This window comes from Sturnira hondurensis, unplaced genomic scaffold (assembly GCF_014824575.4).
Source record: "Sturnira hondurensis isolate 20B ecotype Veracruz unplaced genomic scaffold, ASM1482457v3 Scaffold0018525, whole genome shotgun sequence".
NCBI classification, from domain to species: Eukaryota; Metazoa; Chordata; class Mammalia; order Chiroptera; family Phyllostomidae; genus Sturnira; species Sturnira hondurensis.
This window is the reverse complement of record NW_028091156.1, coordinates 5,663,753-5,685,118: the sequence shown is the minus strand read 5'-3', so window position 1 is coordinate 5,685,118 and position 21,366 is coordinate 5,663,753. Positions and strand designations below refer to the sequence as shown.

Sequence of the window (21,366 nt, the reverse complement as noted above, 5' to 3'; positions counted from 1 at the left end):
ACTTAGAACTTCAGTCCTTGTCATTCACCCTTTCTGATGGCCTGGCAGAGACATAATCGGGCTCCCCACACGTGACCTCTTGTTGTTGGTGGGGACGGGGGACATCGGGGAGGACTCGGGCAGCCCATCTGCAGCTGCTGGTTGGTGACTGGCAGGAGCCTTCCAGTGGCCAGTGAGGAGCCGCTGTCCCTTCTCTGGTTTCCTTTGCTGGGACTGGAACTCACCTCCTTCCCCTGTGAGGGGAAGGTGTTCACTGAGCTATGTCCTGGGGTAACTTTGGGAAATGATGAAATTGAAAAATCGTGCTCACCAGAGAGTGAACCATTAACAGAGCAGAAGAGACATGAAGGACAGAGAGAAACCCAAATACACACAGTTGAATGTTCTGAGATGTATGGTTATTGACTCTGTCCCCAGGGGGCGCACATCGGTCAACATTTTTGCGGGGGTTGGACCCTTCCAGCTCATTCCTGGAAGAGGTGAGCTCATGGACGCACCCCAATAGCTGGAGCCACACTGACCTGTCCCTCTGACCACAATTCTTCATTTCACGGGTGTGGGGAGATGGAGAGGGTGACCGGCGATTGGAAATGGATAGGACAAAGGGGATCATCTGTTTTCCCCGGTTTCCTGCTGGCCACAGGCTCCGGGCCCCTGGAGGCCCGGCGGGGGCGGCGCGAAGGGAGGGTGGCCCAGGGCAGCTGGACGCCAGGCAAGCCACGTGTGCGCGCCCGCGTCCCACGCTCCCAAGGACAGGGCTCTGCCGCTGCCTGATTTCTAACTCGAAATCACGCTTTGTGCTCAAATGGCCTCTTTTTGTCTATTTTAGTAAACAACCCAAGAATATGTAAAGCAATGGGTCGCTTGCAAGGTTCTCGGGGCCCGGAGTGGGGAGTGCACCGCCTCGCGGCTGCAGGCACAGAAAGTGGTGGAAGCGGCGGCTGGAAGACTTTGGAGGCCGAGCTCGCTGGCACCCCGTGACCCGGGCCCACCCCTCCAGAGAAGGGCGCTCTGATAGGCCAGGCATGGGTTCCGGGAACGGCCCTCCCGCTGGGCTCCGGACCAAGGGTCGGACGAAGGGCGGACCTCCGACAGCGGTGACCCTGCCCAGCTCCCCACCTGGCCCACCCACAACCGTTGAGCTATGGGCGCTGTGGGCTCCTCGGTGCTGAACCCCCTCGGTGTCCCACCACCACGATCACTCCCGCAACTCAGGCCCGCCTGGTTCGCGGCGGTGGCAGGGCTGGGACTGGCCGCGGTGGCGCTGGGGACAGTGGTCTGGCGCCGCACTCAGTCCAGGCAGCGGCGGAGGCGGCGGCTGCAGCAGGTGGGCACCGTGGCGCAACTGTGGATCTACCCGATCAAGTCCTGCAAGGGGGTGGCGGTGAGCCAGGCCGAGTGCACCGCCTTGGGGCTGCGCCAGGGGCACCTGCGAGACAGGTATGGTGGAGTCCTGGGGTTGGGGATGGGGATGGGTGGTGAGGTGCTGCCCAGGACCTGCTGGGGGTGCGGTGGGGCCGGGAAGTCACGGATCCTCCCAGTAACCGGGAGCTGGGTGGGACAGGGACAAAGGGAAGAGTGTTCCCTCTCCTCCCAGAAGCACACCCCAGGGTCCCGACCTGCTTTCCCCTGGTGGCTGTCTTTCCACCTCGTTCACCTGGTTTGCTCCTGAAGAGGTGTGGCCTCTGTCCCCAGGTGTCAGCCAGTGCTCATGAACTTAATTAAACTCCTCTAGCAGAAGCTAGACCCAGGATTGGTCCCCGTGGCAATAATTTTAGTCACGGTCCCTTGAGAACTTGGGGCAGCTTGGAGGCCCCAAGCCCAGCCCTCAACGAGCACCAGAGCTGAGCCGAACACAGGATCACGTGGAAAGAACAGCAGTTAGAGCTGACGATTCTGCTTAAAAAGTGCTGTTGCCTAGGTTATTGCCCCCAGTTCTCTCAAGCACGCTTTTATGGGTTGAGAAGCTGAGATTTGCAGCCACACTGCAGTGGACTCAGGACTGTGGCTGGTTTTCTGGCGCGCACTGTGACTTTGTAGGATAGTGGTTTTGTTGGTCTACCTGGGTCGGCACACTCTGTGCATTCCTGGGGTTCAGCAAAGGTCACAAAGGCCCAGAGCAAGTGCCTTTGACCTCTTCTGGGTCTGGTTTTGGGCCATCTCCAGGCCTCATTGCAAGGCTGCACCTCAAACTCCTTGCTCCCCAAAGCAGCCCTCACAGCTTCTGTGGGTGACCTGCAGTCTGAGGGGCTGTGACTCTTCCCCCAGCTCCCCAGCCAGAGGGCAATTCCTGAGACATCTGAAAGGTGAGCTATGCATCTCTGCTTCAGGAAAGGAGCCAAGAATCCCAGCTATGCCAGGGTTTCAGCAGAAACCTTGTTTTCAGCAGACGCTGAAAGATGGTAGGATTTGATTTTGGCAGGCTCAGAGGCAAAAGGCCATTGTAATTTTGCAACATCAATTCAGAAAAATGTATTGAGCTCACATTACAGTGGATAATAAGAAGAGCTGGCATTTGTACCAGAAATGATGGTAAGTTCTCTATTGTTATGTTGCCAAGAAATGTAGCCAAAAGATGTAACCAAAGGCTTCCAGACCTCTGTGACAACTCACTCAATGGGACAAGTGCTAGGGAACCCAGAGAAAGGAGCCCCAGCAACTGTTCAGTGTGGTCAGGAATGACATTGGAGCTTGAACGGAAAATTTGAGAGTAATTATGAATTTCCCAGACACACAAGCTGGGAGACGAACATTCTAGAAAGAAGGAGTTTGCTGGGTCAAGACCATGCATTTGAGAGGATGGGTACGCTGGGGCAAAGGCTGGTGAACTCCAAGGTGTTGACTCTTCACCAAAAACAGTCGGCAGCAGGGACTTGAAAAGCCACTCGTACACCAGTTCCCTGCAGTATAATTCACAGGGGCCGACAGGTGGCGTCAACTCAGTTCTGTCGTCAGATGGCGGGATGAACAACGCGTGTGTGCGCACGATGGCGTATAATTCTGCCCCCAAAACGAGGTTCTGATACATGCTGTAGGGTAGCCAAGTCTTGGAAACATTATGTTCAATAAGGCAGACACAAAAGAAAAACAATCTTACATGCGTCCACTGACACGAACTAGGTAAAACAGGCAAATTCGTGGAGCTGGATTAGAGGTTACCAGGCTGGGGGAGGAGCAACGGGGGGCCGCTGCCTCGTGGGTACAGAGCGTCTGTTCGCCATGATGAAAGGGTTCGGACGTAGATGGCGGTGGAGGTTGCGCAATGCTGTGAGTGTACCTAGTGCCGCTGAGTTGTGCATTGGAAATCATTTTAAAAAAGGAATGATTGATGGGCACTGAGTCGTCTCACCCTTTGGCATTGTGACCCTGCCTCTGTGAACCTGGGTGGGCAAGTCTCTGAGTCCTGCTTTCAGCTCTTTGGGGCGTACACCTCAGAGCGTGCCAGGTCGTTGATGCTGCGTGTAAATATGTGTGCGCACACATTGCATATATGTGTATGTATATGTGTGCATACACATACATATACACACGTGCATGCATATACATCACTGCAATCAACAATGAAAAGGAAAGTGAAAGGCCAGCCAGTGTGAGGGCACGGGGAGGCGAACAGTTCCTGCCTCGCTGAAGAGTTCGGGTTTTATCCTGAGAGGGGGAACTACGGAAGGACTTGGCCAGAGGGGTGACGTGATCAGATTCGTCTTTTAGAAAGAGCAGACTGCCGTCGTGACTAGGGAGAACTACTAGAAAGGACATTCGTGTGCTGGTCCCGGGGATCTGGCTCAGGCCAGAGCTCCATCTCCCGGTTCCAGAAAAGGCTTACCTTAACCTCTTTCTGCTCGTTACTCGCACACCTGGACCACCATCACTGGCTGGAGGTGACGACCCAAAGCACCTGCCGGATTTTTCCGTTCACCTACAGACCCCCAAAGCACGAGCTCACTTCTACACTGGTGCTCAACCAGTCCCGTGTGAGTCGAAATGACCAAAGCAGCGCTGTGTTTACCATTGTTCGTTTTCTGAAAATGGTTCTTTCTATGGCTCTTATTTCTCCTTCTTTTTCTCTTGTGGTAAGTACCTCTAGACCAGGAGTACTGGCCAGAAGTAATATGGTCCATATCAGCAATAGACTTTTCCATAAATGGCAGAATTCACAGTTCTGAATGCAGAAGCATTAATTTTCTTTAAAGAGGAGGGTGGATCTGGGAAGGTGCATGTGGCATTGAAGGCGGCCAGCTGAGCTCCAAGCTCTGTGAATGATATAGCAACAGCGCTGTGATTTCAACAAGCGGGATCCCAGCGCCTACTGCGTGTCAGGCACTGCGGGCCCTCCACGTCATTCTGGGAAATCCATAACCGTCACTTCCGTGGGGTCAGTTGAATGAAAGTGGTCAGGCTCTCTGGCAGTTGAGATGAACATAGAATTCACTGAGGAGCTTGGAATGCCCTCTAGAAATCACGTCAGATGCTCCAGTGGTTATTCAACCCTTTGAAGTGGACTGACAGACTCAGTCTGGCTGGGCTGCCGAGTTGATGTTTCGGACAGACAGACAGACACACACAAAGTCACACACGCACACACCCCAGGCTCACTGGGAGGGATTCAGAGAGGACAGTCGTGACCGAAGGTCCCGTTGACTCGCGGCCTGTCATGGGGGCCCGTACACATCTCCTGGTTTGAACATGGCAGGTTTTGGCTGGTGATCAATGAGACGGGGAACATGGTGACCGCTCGCCAGGAACCTCGCCTGGTCCTGATTTCCGTGACCAGTGAGGGGGACACCCTGACCCTCCATGCACCCTCCATGGAGGACCTGCTGCTGCCCCTCAGGACGCCCACTACAGGCGCAGTGTTGAAGTGCAGGTAAGGGAACGGCCGTCCTTAGCCCTGGCACAGTGTCTAGGCACACAGTGTCGAGAAAGCTCGAATAACGGAGGGCATCCTGAGAGAGGTGGTCAGAAATGCGCCCGTGAGTGCCAGGGCACCGCATGTGGGGGCCAGGCCTCAGCATCCTGACACTCTAAAGGGAGGAGGGACAAGGAGGGGGTGACAGACATCAAAGTCCTATGTGAGAAAACCCTGGGGACAAAAGTGCAGGGACAAATAGCACCACCAAAGCCTAGAGAACCAGAATGCAGAGGGGGTGACTGGGGGGACTGGCCTGGGCGAGGTGAGATTAGATCTGTGTGCGGTTTGGGACTTGCCCTGCTTTGCCTGGGTGACCAGGATCCTTCCCAGTCCCAGCAAGAGGTCACAAATGGCTCTCTGACTCGTGAGATGTAGGTTCCAAAATAGAAATGAGCCACTGCTACCTGCAGAGCGATCCAACCTACAGGTTCCCCCGGGGGTCCGAGCCCCACGGAGCGTGGGGAGTCAGCTGGGAGCCCCTCTGTGCGAAGTCTCTGGTCTGCCACCGTCAGATGAGCTCCGTGGAGACAGCAATTCCAGGAAAAGTGGCGTCGCTTCTCGCAAGTCATGCCTAGAGTTGATTTTTGTATCCTCTTATGGGAAGATTAAAATTTGGCCTAGCTATTCTTTTTTCCAGTTTCTGGCTTTTGACTAAGAATGCTGAATGTAACCACACATAACCTATTGTAGAATGTATCACATCCAAAAACGTAGTTAGCTGAAAAATGTCTGAAGACCCCACCTCCCCCCCCGCAGAAGTTCATTGAGGGCAGCGCCAATGATAATTTCTATAATGCCCTGGAGTTGTAAACATAATAATACACTTCTATTATAATTTGGTGGGTTTTTTTCTGATTTCAAATATACATTCATAGCTGAAAAATTAGAAAATACTGCCCTTCCAAAAGAGAAACGAAATCCACCTGAAATAACAGTAGTTAATATTTTAACATATTTTCTTTCTGTTTCTATGGCTAATACATTTAAAACCAAATTGAAGCCATACAAAAAAATCAGAGTCTTGCATGCTGTTATCTACTTACGTCGAGACACTGATATTTTCCCATATTGTCAAGAAACCTTCAAAAATACCATTTTTCATGCTGGCACAGTATTTCCTTATGTGGGTGTCCCCCAATTTAAACATTTGAATTATTTTTCATTTTTTTCCAAGTATGAAGAAGACGGTGATAAATATCTCAGCATAAACCTTTGTCCACCTCTCTTATTACTTCCTTAGGGGAAAATTTTAGCAGTCATTTTGTTAGAAGCAACAGTATGGGTCCCCTCAGCTTTTTGCTACATGTTGCTGAATTGTTTTTGCAGAATGGTCACCAGCTGTACTGCCACAGACAATGATTGGGCATCTTCCCCTAATTACATTCTGACCATCATGCTCAAAAATATTTTGCCATTTGTGTGGGGAAAATATCTGGTTGATTTAATTTGCATTTTTAATATGCCCATTGCGGTTTCTCTTTTGTGTTTGTGTGTATCCGGGTTCCTGCTCGTCTGCCACGGTTAGGCACCTGCCCCTTCTCTCTTGCTGTGAAAATTATTTTCATGTAATTTCTGATGCATTTGCAGTGACGTGAAAACTTTTTCTTGATCCCATACGGGCTTTGGGCTGCGCCCCAAAGAACTAAACAAGAGCATTTTTGGAAACTGCAAACTGAGAAATGCTGAAACTCTTAGGCCAGGATGTCCAGAACCTGTTGGACTGGGGTTTATTACAGCCCAGGTCATTCTCTTGTGCAGGAGTTGTAACTTCAGGCCACCATTTCCTAAAGATTTGTGTTGACTTTTGGGAGGCCTCAGGGTCACCTTGAGAAGGTCACAACCATAGCCAGCGCACCTGTTTTCGTGATGGAGGTTGTGACTTGATTTTTGCACAAGTCATGCCAACCACATTTAGGGTACAGAGAATTAGGGCCTTTGTAAGGATTACTTAGGCAACATTATTTCTATCGGAGGTTTTAGGAATATTTGGATTTTGGGGGGGAGCTTTATTTATTTATTTGACCTAAAGTAGCAGGGCTCAGTGCTTGGCAGTTTTCTGGATTGGTTAGGGTTATGCTGGGAGCCACCCTCCTGGTTTCAGAAGCAGTAAGCCCCCTCCATTGGCTAAAGCTAAGTAAAAAGACCTTGTGAAACTGGAAAAGACACCAGAGTTCGGGCTGCCCGTCACTACCAAACCCCATAAGCAAGGACAGCAATTGAATCTTTATGGGCGCTTTATTCAGGTGGCCGGCGATCTGAGAAGATGGCAGGTTCATACCCTAACAGACCATCTCCTCGTCTTTTCTTTCCAGGCCAGGGTTTTTAGAGCAGGGAATGAACAAGGTGTGATGAAGGCTTTGGAAATTCAGGGAGGGTGAGGTAGAAGAAGCTGAAACATTCCTGCCCTGGGCAGTTAGCTGCTTCCAGGGGCAGGGGGTCATTTGCCCCTCCCTGAAACACAATGGCCTGGATGCCTCCACTGGTCCCCAGGCAATAATCTTCTAGCCTGTGCCCCAGGACGTGGGCTGTGTTCCCAGGAGCCAGGGTGGGCCTTATTTGTAGTTTCTGAAACAAAAGTTTTAACATACACATTACTTGCTAGGCTTATAACTATTCACCTTAAACTAAAATTTTCCAACTCTTAAGTCCCCTATCACTTGGGACCAGAAGCCACTAAGGAGATAAAACTTATCCTCCCAGCAGGAGTGCGGCCTCTGCCCCTTTACTTTACCCTGCCTGGCCCCGGGGGGATGACTGATTAGCCAATGATGGGTAAGATCACTCAAAGGAAGGACGACCTAAGACAGGCATGGTCATGATGGGGCCATCAGGGAAGGACTTGGGGGGCTATAGAAAAAGGGGGTGATGGACCCTCACCGCTTGGCTTTGACAAAGCCTGAATCCTCATTCTCTTTGTAAAAAGTCTCCTAATCTCTTGCCTGCCCAATCCCGCACCTGACTTAATCCTGAAACAATGCCGGGGGTGGGTGCAACCCTGAGCTAGAATGGGCAGTTTCCCCAGGTGATTGGGCCAAAGAAAGAATGCATAAAATCCTGTGAAACCTGCTTTGCTAAGAATGCTCTCAATTTTCTGGTAAGGGTCCAAGCGTAAGATGAGTTTGATTCCCAAAGTTTTATGGCCCTTTAGCTATCTGACCCTGATGCAGAATAAGCCCTCATAGTTCCTTGAATGTTATCTAGTTGATCATGATTGCCTGACAATGATTGATGAGCTTTCCACCCTATATTCTTATGCAAATTAAACCCAATAAAAACCCATTAAAGCCCATTGAGGAACAGGCTCAAGGCCATTTTCCTCTGAGAGATTGGCCACCTTTCCTCCCCAAGTAGATCACGTCTTGGTAGAATTACTCTCATCCATGGTGTGGCCACAGAGCCCACCCCGCCCCCCATAGGACTAATGTTAGAATGATTACTTTGCTTCCCAAGGTGACTACTTTGAAAGCTAACAGGCACTGGAGTGGATGAATTTTGGTGTTTTTATTTTGTACCTTCTATTTATTCTTCCTCTTGACTCAGCAAAGAGCAAGGCAGATAGATGCTCCTGTGTTTATCAATAACAGGACCTCATTATCCCCCATAGCATGCGTCCGTCAGCCCTCTGACTGTTAGGAGGTCAATTTAGAGTGGGTAGGAAGGAAGAAATAAAAATTTTTTGCAGATAAAAATATCTTATATAGAGAATATCCTAAGGACTCCCCCAAAAGAGGGTGAGAACTACTCAACAAATTGAGTGAAGTTGCAGCATAAAAAAAATCTGCATACAGAAATCACTCGTGTTTCTAAACACTAACTATAACATATCTGAAAATAAATAAATAAATCCATCCCATTCACAATAGTATGTATCAAAAACAATAAAATACTTAGAAATAATTTTAACCCGTGAGGCCAAAAATCTGAGCTTTGAAAGCTCTAAGACGCTGATGAAAGACATTGAAGAAGACACGAACAGAGGAAAAGATATCCCGTGTTCATGGATTGGAAGAATGAATTTTGTTAAGATGCCCCTACTACCCAAAGCCATCCACAGATGGAATGCAATCCCTATCAGGATCCCAATGGCATTTTCTCACAGAAAGAAAAGAATATCACCCTAAAATGTGCAGAGAATCACCAAAGACCCACAAAGCTGGAGGCATCACACTTCCTCATTTCAAACTATACTCCAAAGCAATAATAATCAAAACAGTCCTGGCATAAATCTAGACAGTCAATCAATGGACCAGAATCAAGCGCCCAGAGAGAAATCCACGCCTATATGGTTGGCTAATATTTGCTAAGAGAGCCAAGAATAATCCGTGGGGAGGGGACAGTCTCTTCAATAAATGGGAAAAAAACTGGATATTCATTCACGGAGGCAGGAACAGGGTAAAATTGTGTCTCCTGATAATTTAGGAATTGATAGGGGACTTAAGAGTTGGAAAATTTTAGTTTAAGGTGAATAGTTATAAGCCTGGCAAGTAATGTGTATGTTAAAGCTTTTGTTTCAGAAACTACAAATAAGGCCCACCCTGGCTCCTGGGAACACAGCCCACGTCCTGGGGCACAGGCTAGAAGATCATTGCCTGGGGACCAGTGGAGGCATCCAGGCCATTGTGTTTCAGGGAGGGGCGAATGACCCCCTGCCCCTGGGAAGCAGCTAACTGCCCAGGGCAGGAATGTTTCAGCTTCTTCTACCTCACCCTCCCTGAATTTCCAAAGCCTTCATCACACCTTGTTCATTCCCTGCTCTAAAAACCCTGGCCTGGAAAGAAAAGACGAGGAGATGGTCTGTGAGGGTATGAACCTGTCATCTTCTCAGATCGCCGGCCACCTGAATAAAGCGCCCATAAAGATTCAATTGCTGTCCTTGCTTATTTGGTTTGGTAGTGACAGGCAGCCCAAACTCCGGTGTCTTTTCCGGTTTCAGAATGACAGCGACATCACAGTTTGTTGAGGCTTTTCTGATATGGGCAGGGCGTGGTAGGATGTCCAGATTTTCCAAGCCACGGCCGTTCTTTGCTCCTGCCACCCCTGCAGAGTCCACGGCCTGGAGATCCAGGGCAGGGACTGTGGCGAGGTGGCCGCCCGTTGGATCACCGCCTTCCTGAAGACCCAGCCCTACCGCCTGGTGCATTTCGAGCCCCACATGCGACCTAGGAAGTGTCACCAAATACAGGACGTATTCCGGCCCACAGACCAGGTCAGAGGCTCATCCCTTGGCTTTGGCCTTGGGGGCATCCTTTGGAAGGCAGGCTCCCTCCGGAGCTGAACACCATCCGTCCATCGCCAGCCCATCAGACAGACAGGGTGCATGTTGCCGGGCTCAGCTGTGCTGTTTTGCTGGGCGGCCCGCAGGCCATAGCAACGGGCAAAAACATAGCTCTTCCCTCAGCAGCATCATCTATGTATCAGGGGAGAGCCTTGCATTTTTGGCTCCAAGCAACTACCTGGCTATGTATTAAGCTGCCGGTGCTCTGAGCGTTTCAAAATGGTGNAAACCCTGGGACTTCTCTCTTAGAGCTACATTATTTTAGTTGAAGTTTTTGTTCATTTGCTAAATTCAATAGCGTACAGCAGAAGGTAACACAGTAACCTAAGTAAAAGAATATATAAAGCTTTACAAATTATAGTTTATGAATAAATAAATATGCATAAATCCCAAGGGTCCTGAATGGATTGAGATTATTCATAGAAGTAATAAAGGAAGGAGCAGATAATACTTTGTCAGTGTGAAGAACAAAACAACAGATTGTGAGGCATAGTGTTACCTCTGCGTAGACGGCACACCCCCCCTTGATTTTTAAGGTACGAGAGTCTTTGGCATCCGATTAGGTGATTTCTAAAGATGTGTTACTTAGTGGCCCTTTCCGACACAGGCTCGCTTTTTCCATTTGCTGAGCCCCCGTCGGTGTTGGGGATACAGATGTACATGAGGCGGAGGTTTCAGGGCGCAGCTCAGGCTCTGAGGCCTCTGGGGAGACTTCCCAGGCAGCAGAGGAGTCCGGCAGCCCGGTTTCCTTAGCAGAGGGCTCGGGAGGTGTGTGGGCCCCAGGACAGTGCTGGAGCATGCTCCCTCTGGTTTAAGAGGGCCTTCCTGTTTAGCCCATGGCTCTCCTGGGGGAGACGGCATTTCTGCCGTGGCTGCTGGAGGCGTAGTGTTCACGTAAGAATCTGGCGGGAGGAGGCACACACATTCAGTCTGTGACCATCTCGGTCTGTTCTTTGGAATGGTCTCTACCCTGAGGATCTTCTAACTGATATCCTTAGTGCCTGCTCCGTATTTCTGATCTCAACTTCGGTGTGTCCCAGAGCCAGGACTGAATACTCCACCCCCCCCCTACCCCCCCCTGCCCAGTCTCGCCCATCTCAGGGTATAGCGGTTCTGACTTCCATGTACTGGCTTAGGCCTCAAACTGAAAATACCTCTTTTGGGTTTCTTTCTGTCAGTTCCTGTCCTCAGGTGGTGGACACATCTTGCTGGCTCTGTCCTCTTCCCCTTCTCCTCCTCTGCCTCCAGGGCCATGTCTCTGCCCTCTCTCACTCGGTTTATTGCCATCGCCTCCCCTCACCCCAGTCCTGCTGCTGCCGCCCCGACCGTCGCCCACTGCACACAGTCCGTCCTCAGCACATCAGCCAAAGGGAGCCCGTATGTCCATTACTGTCATTCTCCTATTCAGGACCCTCTCTTGAGCTCCTGTCCCTCTTCAAGGGTAAAAACGGGATCTCGATGACTAGGTCCCCACGTGGTGCCCCACGCTGCTGGCTCGGGGCTCCATGTCCTTCAGTCTCCTGTTCTCTGTCACTCTGCTCCAGCCACACTGGCCTCCTTTCCACCTCAGGACCTTTGCACTTGCTGGCGCCTCTGCCTGGCGTGCCTTCCCTCACACACCTGCGTAGTCCACTCCCTTACCTCTCCTACTGTCTTGCTGGTCACCTTGAATCCTGCCCTGAACCCCCGCTAGAGACCTCTGGCCTTCTTGAAAAGTCCCAAATCACAGGCCACCTCCTCTGAGAAGTTGGCCGCTCCCCTTCAAAGCCGAAGTTGGCCGCTCCCCTTCAAAGCCTCTCTCTTTTTTAAAGATTTTATTTATTTATAGAGGGGAAGGGAAGGAGAGAGGGAGAGAATATCAATGTACAGTTGCCTCTCGTGGGTCCCCTGCTGGGAACTAGCCTGCAATCTAGGCATGTGCCCTGACTGGGAATCGAACCGCGATACTCTGGTTCGCAGGCTCGCGCTCAATCCACTGAGCTACACCAGCCAGGTCCCACACATTTCTTTTCCCTTCCACTTGCTGTGCTCTGGTAGGGGAATGTTCACAGATTTCCCACCGGGTGTTCAACGCAGCTCTGGGCCCATACTCTGCACGAAATATACGATAGATTCTCCTTTTCTTCCTCTTTGCCAAATACTGTAGAATATTTCCTTATATGGGGGAATTTTTTACCTAACTTATCTGTGAATCCATTTCTAACAGTTTTTACTGCACATAAAAGAAGCTGTGGAAATATTTCCTAAACTGATTTCCTCACCGGAACTCTCTCCCCTTGTGGGATCTTTGATGTTTTCTTTGACAACAGTGTCCCCTGGTGGGATAATGTGTCCATTGTAGGCTGGGGCTGTTGTAAACCGAGGTGCCCAGCTTCCTGGCCTGTTTAGAAACAGGCAGTGAAAGAGGCCTGTTTCATGACCTGCGAGAAAAGGCTGCAATGCACATACCAAGGACAGTGCACACTATGAAAGTTAAAATTCTGAGTCTGGGACTCTGTCTCTGGGTTGTGATCACCAAAGGAAGGGGCAGGTGCGGTTCAGCTTTATGGGTGTTGATCTTCAGCCCAAGGTCAGCCCTGCTACCTGATGTCCTTGTCTCCCAGTGTCCCCCCTTCTAACAATTGCCTGGAGCCCCCTCACGCTTCCTGGTCCCTCTCAAAATCTCCGCCCGGGACACTCAGTACAGGCCCACCTCTCCCACAAATCCTGAAGATTCATCCTCCAACGCCCCAGGACAATTCTCGCCAGCACGCTTCCACCAGCAGGAGCCGTGATACCTTCCGAGGCCTTTTCTTGCTTTTCCGGCACCTCTACAAAGAACACTGGTCATTAACTTTTCATATGTGGGTGTCGTGTCTCCCCTGCTTGGTTTCAGGGGGTGCAGTCGATTGCTTTGAGTTGTCCTGAAAAGGAGGCCACCGGGACCCCCGGGGCAGCTGTCCTCAGGTGCTGCGGAGCTTCCTGGGCTGGCCCACTTTGTGAGTTGCTGGCCGAGAAAGCAAGGCCTCGGAGCCTGCTGTTGATTCGTTCCCCTCGGCCAGGGGAGAGGCAAGACTCACTCACGTGTGCAAAGACTTTAGGGTCTTAATCCTCCTTAATTGTGCACCAGCCAGTCTGACACAACCAGTCTCCAGCTGCCTCCTCTCTCACCTACCCCTCTGCCCCCCTCTTTCCCCACCCGCCTCGGGAGTCAAGCAGGGGCAGTCCCGGAGGCTTCCTGGAGGAGGCAGCCTTCCATCACAGCTTGACAAGTAAGAGGAGAGGGAGCAGCTCACTTCAAGTGAATGAACTGACATCATCCAAGACACAGAAAGGGGGGACAGGAAGGTGTGTGGCTTCTCAGGACAGATGCACAGCCTGCTGTCTTCGGCGTGAGTTGCCAGGCAGGGCAAGGGCTCAGGAGCACGCCCGTGAACTTCGTGTTCCATCCTTTAGGATTCGTGGAACGAGCTTCGTATTGGGGACGTGGAGCTGCAGCGGGTGATGGCTTGTTCCAGGTAAGGTGCTTCGGCCGCTGCCTGGGAGAAGCCCGGGAGGGGCGAGGTCACTCTGTCCTGTGGATGATGCTCAGTGGGTCTGTGTGTCCAGGTGCATTTTGACGACCGTGGACCCTGACACCGGCGTCATGAGCAGGAAGGAGCCGCTGGAGACCCTGAAGAGGTAGGAGTCGGAAGCGGGTAGGGATTTAGTGTCCCCAGGAGGGAGCCGGGAAACCCACCACACGTTCTGTCTTGGGGCTGGCGGGCGCCTGGTAACCGAGAACCCGGGAAACATTCCTGTCCGTGTGGGCCCCTGTCCCATGAAAATCCCACATAGGGTTTTCATTTCCATGGAGATTTCATGATTCAAACAAACCAATTTAAAATTATTTAGGTATTTGGGCAAATTATATGGCTGATGGAGTATTCGGGGATACTCAAAATGTCGTAGGTGTGATGATGACATTTGGGTGATGTACGAAACATCTGTGTGCTGTGGAGAAAGGTGTGGACGTGTGGGGGGAGGTGGCTTATCTGGGATGTGCTGTAGATACTTGTATCCAAAAAAAAAAAAAAAAGGGAGGCCCTGGCTGGTGTAGCTCAGTGGATTGAGCACAGGCCTGCGAACCAAAGGATTGCGGTTCGATTCCCAGTCAGGGCACATGCCTGGGTTGTGGGCCAGTTCTCAGTAGGGAACACACGACAGGCAACCATACATTGATATTTCTCTCCCTCTCTCCTTCCCTTCCCCTCTAAAGATAAATAAATAAAATCTTTTAACAAAAGGATACAGGAAAACATGCGTCCAATTCTTGAGAAATAAAATCTGGGTGGTAACTGTGGGATTCCTTGCCCTCTTCTTTCTCCTTTTATGTTTCCTTTAAGATTTCCATTAAAAAACATAATGTGAAAGACACAATTCTAGAAAAAAAGTTTAATTCATAGGAAGTTAGGATAACATGAATTTTTAAAAAGATTCTATGAAATAGCACCCACTGGACTTGCTTTTTTGTTATTCAATTTTACTTTTTAAATTATATAAATGCCCCTGAGTAGATAAAAGGCCAGAAGTCTGGAAACCAAAATGTGAATGGAAGCAGTCTTTGGGTAACTGAGAAAAGAACCTATACAGGGGTGGGGAAGAGTAGGTTTACTGATGTAATACAAACAAATAATACAGTTGCTAAGAACTCTTGCTAAGTGCAAGAGTAAACTCTGCTTCACGAACTCACAACTGTAAACCCCCTTCTGCCCACCCCTGTGTGTTCGTACGTGTCCTGTCTAAATTTCCGACCACCACCCTGCATTGCCCGAACAGTTCAGGGTCCGAACCATTCGGGGTCCATGCACTTCAGTCGAATCTGGGATGAGATATTGGCGGGACGCTGAACGTGAACTAATGATGCTCGTCTTCATTGGCTCCTTCCAGAGGCAGTGCAGGGTCACGGGGTCGGGTGTCAGGTCTCATCACAGCCACCCCTGAGACGGTTGGCCTTGACCCTGACTTGTGCCCCCAGGGGTCACTTGTGGAGCATGAGGGGGGAGCTGGGGAGGGAGCCAGAGTCACCCCCTGGAGTGTGAGTCCTGCTGCCTCCCCCTTTCTTCCGGCCTCTCACTGACCTCCTGCTTTGTTTCGGGGCCAACAATTTGGTTTCCTTTGGTCGGCACCAGCCCTCTCTGCCGATAGTCTTGTCGCCCTAGAAAGGACCCTGGCTGGCCCCTCGCCGTGGGGGACACTGGCTCTGCTAGACTCAGCTGACGTGATGATCACGGGGTCCCCCTCTGGCCCAGGGGCTGGGTGCTCTTCTCCAGGAAATGAGAGGGAGACAGGGCAGAACTGGATGACACTGTGTCAGACCAGCCAAGTGACTGGGGAAATTGGCCATGGTCCTTTATCGTATGTCTGGTTCTCTCTGCCCCCCACATGTGGCTGGGCCCCTGGTACGTCTTCCTGGGATGACGCCATGTGTTTGGGCTGCTCCTCGGGGTCTTCAGTGCACCCCCCACATTGGGAACCTGTGTTTATAGGGGACAAATGATCCCAAACACAGGCAGGCTGGGGTCACAGGGACCGGCCAGCTCTCCTGATCCTCTGCTGACTTTCTGCGGACCCCCAGCCCCCTCTCGCAATTGTCCCTAAGCCCCGAGGAGACAGAGCGGCCAGACTGGGTGTCTTCTCCTACCGTTCACTGAGATTTAAGTTGCCAGTGTGGTAGCAATTGATGTTCTCCCAGGACAGGTAACCATACATCTTGCAGAGAAAGCAGCGGTGTGACGTAAATCTGGGGAAGTAAAGCAGACGCGGCGTCCAGAATGCCCTCCCGGCGCAGGCCGGGATGCTCAGAGCGTCCCCTCCCTCCCTCTTCTGTGTCCTCGTGGTGTCCAGGGGCCGTGGAGACCTCTGCTGGCCGGTCACCCGCAGGCCAGAGGCTATGGGGACCTTGGTCTGTGAAACAGTCAGGAATTAGTCTTTCCTTTCTTGAGGGCAGTGGCTCCCACGCTTACAGAGTGACAGGAGGTCACCGTTCTTGCCTCCAAGTATCTTGCTCCTCACAGAAAGGAGAGAGCCTGTTCGGATGAATGAATACTGTGAGGAGGGCATTGGGCCCTGGCTCCACGTGTTAGCTTGCACTGTGCTGAGCTACAGGGAGGAAGACACAGTGACAGTGACACACCCCACCCTGATCTGGAGCATCACCTGCTCATTGTGTGACATTAAGTCCCTTGACTTCTTTGTTTCTTTGTCCAAGCAAAAAGCTTGGGGGGGGCACAGGACTTCATCACCGCTTGCGATACCTCCTCATGCCCACAAGAGGGCGCTGCTGACCTCATTGATGGAGTCCTTGCTGGCGGGAGGTGTTAGCAGGAGCTGGAGGTGGGGCAAGAATTGGGTTGGGTGGGCCTGGCCAGAGGTTCACCTAGGGAAGCCAGGCTGGCTGGGCCACAGAGGGCCACACTCCTCTCCTGTAGTGCTTCCATTTCTATTCCAAAACAGTTCAGTGGACCACCACCTGCGAGTCAGGTAACCAGAGCTGTGCTTGTACAAACCTACCCCCTTGCTCTACCCGCTGCCATTAAAGGGCTCCTTTGGCTCCCTCCACTCCAAAGCCACCGTGGGGATGGTGGGGGGGCACTTAGTGTGATGTGAGTGGTTGGTGAGCGGGGTCAGGTGAAACCCCTGAGTGGCTACCCCTTTGCGTGGACGAGCAGATGTCGCTCATCTCCGTCTTTGCCAGGCCCCTGCATGTACTCACCAGGTCTGTGGGTGTCAGGGCCACATCCGTGACAGAAAGCCTGGTTGTGGAGTTACCCAGGCCTGGGTTCCAGCCCCAGCCCAACCCCTTAGATCTGAGGTCTCCGGTGAGTCAGTTACTCCCCTGAGACCCCCTCCATGGGGTCTTCCCCATCCCCATCCCTACATAGTTTCCACGTAGGCCTGTTGCAAAGACTGAGAGATGACAGGTGTGATGTCCTTTATAAACTGTCCATGGGTGATGCACACGGCTGTGAGTCTCGGGTCCCTCGCCGGGATGATCAGAAGCCCAGACCACAGAGCCTGGCGGCGAGGGGACACCCTAAGTCACAAAAGCAGCTGATCCCTGCCCCCCCGATCCTGAAGAGGACACCCTCCGACCTACACAGATCCCCAGGTGTCCCTGGTGTTGCACACTGACAGAGGAGAGGCAGGCCAGGAGAGGCGCCTGGGAGCCCGGGGGCCAAGGTCAGGGCAGAAACCTAACTACAGAAATTCGACCCTCAGTGTCTTCTCATTAGCCGTTTCTGTTTCTGACTTGGAGAAAGCAACTGGGACCGAGTTGTTGCAACAGTTTTTTTGTTTTGTTCTGTTTTGTTTTGTTTTTCCAAGCATGATACAATGCGATAGATGCTTTCTGTAAAAAGTGTTTTACCTATTAAAGTGATGGAAGTTGGAGTTAGTTTAAGTAAGGCACTGAAAGACAACTCTCTCCCGGGGGAGGGAAGAGCAGGGAGCCTCTTGCCATGTTATTCCCAGACGTCTGCTCTCCCTGGGGCCTCTGGCCTTCTCTCTCTGACAAAGATGTCCATACCACTGCTCACAGAGGACTTCGCTCACCGACACATTTGTCCGTTCTGCGAACGACTAGGGCCTATGGGGACACCGGGCCCACGCTGGGTAGGAGCAGCACAGAGGACTTGCTGTGCTCTCCAGGGACTCCCCATCTGGCAGAACAGAGACATGTGTCCTGATGCTACCTGACCAGACCTGTGAGTGTTCCAGGCCCAGGCAGGGGAAACTGAGGCAGGGTTGATACTCCTGGCTGGGGTCTCCTGGGCTTCTTCCTACCTGGGAATGCGCCATTTGACCTGGGCGTTGAGGACAGGGTAGAAATTGAGTGCGTGGGGACTGGGGCGGGGCGTCCCATCGACCCAGTAAAATGCAAAGAGGTTGGGACCCAGAGGAGTCCAGGGCAGTGCTGCCAAGATGCATGATGCAAATCAAGGGACAGGGGGTGACAGGTTTGCAGAGGCTGACTAGGGCCAGGGAGGGCCCGTGGACACTAGGCTGCCTAGTTGGGGTGCTGCTCTGTAGGCACTGGGGAGCCACTGAAAGTTTCCAGGCTGGGAAATGATCAGGCCGGGGTAAGAATAAGAATTGGAAGGGAGGGGGCGGGAGGAGGAGGGAGAGAGGCTGGGTGAGAAGTTATACCACAGTCGGAGCCTGCTTGGAGCAAGCTTGTGATGTGGCAGAAGGGGGGGCAAGTGCAAAGAGTGGGGTGCAGGAGGAATCTGGGGACTGGGCCACCAGGCACCCGCTGTGGAAAGCCAGGGCAGAGGTGTAAGAGATGGGCTCAAAGTGACTAGTGGGACGGTGGTCCTGGTGACAGATGTGAGGAGTCAGGAGGAGAGATGTCTGGGGAAAGGAAGGTGGTAGCATAGGTCTACACATGGGGAGTACAGTCAACATGCGTGGAAAAAGGAGGTGAGGATCTGGTGGTTGGTTGCAGTTCTGCAGCGTGTGCACGGGGAGGCGCTGTTCTGCTAGACTTTGATGGGGATGGCACGGTTGGGTGGATTCTCTGCGCCACCCACAGGAAAACCCCCTGCGGGTTGAGTTCTTGCTCATCCGTGGCGGTGACTCATCCTAATCTCTCTCCTACTGTAGTTACCGCCTGTGTGACCCGTCTGAACAAAAATTATATGGAAAATCACCTCTCTTCGGACAGTACTTTGTTCTGGAAAACCTGGGGACAATCAAAGTGGGAGACCCCGTGTACCTGCTGGGCCAGTCATAGGAACCACAGGTCCTGGAATATCAGATGTCCTCAAAAGATGTCCTCAAAAATGCCAGTTCTTGCAGAACAGCGTTTGGGAACGGATCCCTCCGAGTTTTCTGTGATTTAGATCTGTGATTTCCAAGTCTTTCCTCTTTTGGATGTCCTGGTGCTCCAAGCAGAGAAATGCACTCTCAATAACAAAGCAGGACGTCAAGAAGTCACTTAAAATGACAAGATTCTGAAACCGTGTTTAACTACGATTGTGGAACAATTCTTTCTCCTTCTTCTACATTCGTCTACCCAGAACTCTAACCTCCATCACCCCATTATCTCTCCCTGGGGAAAGAGAAGAGAAAGAGGAAGGAAGAGTGGGCGAGTGAGGGGAATGTTCTGGAACGTTCTGGAAGGTTTTATTGCCGCGTGTGGGGGGGGGGCAGGCAATGGAACTTAAATACCTCCCCAAATAAGGCTGGGATATCACTTCGCCCCCAGCTGGCTTTTGAAAGGAAATCGGAGAACAACAGATTTTGGATCTGGCTCGGCTGCCCCTCAGTCAGTGTCCCTGAAGATTTGATGAGCCCTCCTCAGCACGTGGCCTCTGGGCTGTGGGACGGCAGCAGTGTCAGGCTGGACATCCTGCCCGTGACCGCAAGGTGGCTGTCACACGCTGATAAAGAAACAAGTGAAGAGCAAGACCCACCCTAATGCCCCTGCGGGCAAACACATTCCAACTCATGATCCAGAGCTGCTCCTGACAGGTGACAGTGACCAGCAGCACCACGGAGGGGGAGACCCCTGGTTGGATGTTGTCTGAGATGCCCTTTGATGTTGCCCAGGAAGGAAAGGACTGGGCGCCTCCGCAGGTGAGAACCCAAAGGGAGCTTCTTGACAGGGTGGTGCCATCTAGTGGCACTGAAGGGCAGCACGGGCCATGCTGTTGCAAAGACAAAAAACAAACCAACCAACCTGTGGGTGGGTTTTAGTTTTCTATTCTAGCTTTTTTTTTTTTTAAGAAGCCAGGTACCCTCCAGGTGTTTTCTGTGTCTCTGCCAGAGTCATATGCGCTTCTGTAAGGGTGGCTGCACTGTCCCAGAGTGTTCCTGGACCCTTGCAGCCCCATCAGCGCGTGACTGGGCACCCATCTTCAAGTTCAGGGTGAGAAACTTCTGAAATCCACGGATATGAACAAACATGATCGTGTGATTCGAAATAAGCCACTGAAGACCTCTCATGGGAGAAGAGGAATACATAGGTCCATTCATTTAAAACCCAATATCTAAAGCAAAATATAACCAAAGACACTGAAATTGAGAACAGGCTGATAGTGACCAGAGGGGACAGGGGAGGGAATTTCAGGGGAAAAGGACACATGGACAATGACAAGGGGGGGTGGAGATGGGAAGGAAGTGGGGAGGGCTGAGGGGGGTGGGCTGGGATGGGGGTAAAAGGCAGAAAACTGGACCTGAACAACAATTCAAAACAAAACTAAACAAACAACAAAAAAGTTCTCTTCTCTCCACATTCTTGTTAACAGTTTTTATTTCTTGTCCTTTTGGTAGTAGCCATTCTAACATGTGTGAGGTAATATCTTACTGTGGTGTATAGAAATGCAATTACTTTTTATATATTAAAAACCCCAATATCTACTTTTTCTGTTGATGGAATGAGGTAACTACATCCCGACAAAGTATATCATCACCGTTTTGTCCTTTGATTGTATTATTAGGAAGTTGACAAAATCATGGCAAAAAAGTTTCAAAAATGTAAATAACAGGAAGCTACTTTGAGTAGTTTCAGATCTTATTAACTCCTGGGCTCTGAGGCAGGCCTTGAAAGCTGGCTCAGGTAAGGACAAAGGGGAAGCCACTAATTCTGTGGCCCGGGGCTTGCAGACATGACTTGCTCACACAGCAGCCCCAGCAAACTCCTGTTTTTGAAAGGGTGCCAGGTAGCCATGTTTCTGTACCCCCCCCCCCCCAAAGCTGTGCATTTTTCACTGGTTTTATAAAAGGGGTCAGAAATTGTTGGAATTGAGCCTAGCTTGAAGGTAAAACAACAAGTTAATAGGTGCCTGGATATGTGTTTTCTGGTCGGTGAATCATTGCCATTTGTTCTCTGCCCACTTGCTGTGAGGTGAAGAATTAAAAGAATCAAGTAACCTGGCTCATCCTACTCCCCCCACCATAAGTTCACTTTATTATTGAACCTACAGATAGAGTGCGGCAAAAATAAGAGTTCAGCACAAAAGCATTACTAATGGGACCTGGGGAACCCACAGGGTTTAAGAAACTATGTGAATATTGGCTTTCCGAGGGTAGCCAAGAGTTAGAAACCAATGAGAAACTCAAGGCTAGTTGGGGGGCTGCGCCTGGATGTTTGTAGCTGGGCAAGCGAGACACCTTGGACATGAATTTCTGACCCTCGTAGGCACTTCCCCAGGGCACACCC

The 21,366-nt window shown here is 51.2% G+C and overlaps 1 protein-coding gene across 1 annotated transcript; it reads left to right on the top strand.

The window, feature by feature from the left end:
* The first annotated feature begins 49 nt into the window (after positions 1 to 49).
* MTARC1 (mitochondrial amidoxime reducing component 1) lies at positions 50 to 20,191 on the top strand. Its single transcript, XM_037069370.1, has 7 exons — positions 50 to 1,440; positions 4,691 to 4,864; positions 9,953 to 10,163; positions 13,473 to 13,511; positions 13,620 to 13,681; positions 13,773 to 13,844; positions 18,807 to 20,191. Exons 1-7 carry the CDS (start codon positions 1,145 to 1,147, stop codon positions 18,934 to 18,936), a joined length of 984 nt encoding a protein of 327 aa, XP_036925265.1. The 5' UTR covers positions 50 to 1,144; the 3' UTR covers positions 18,937 to 20,191.
* The last annotated feature ends 1,175 nt before the right edge of the window (positions 20,192 to 21,366 follow it).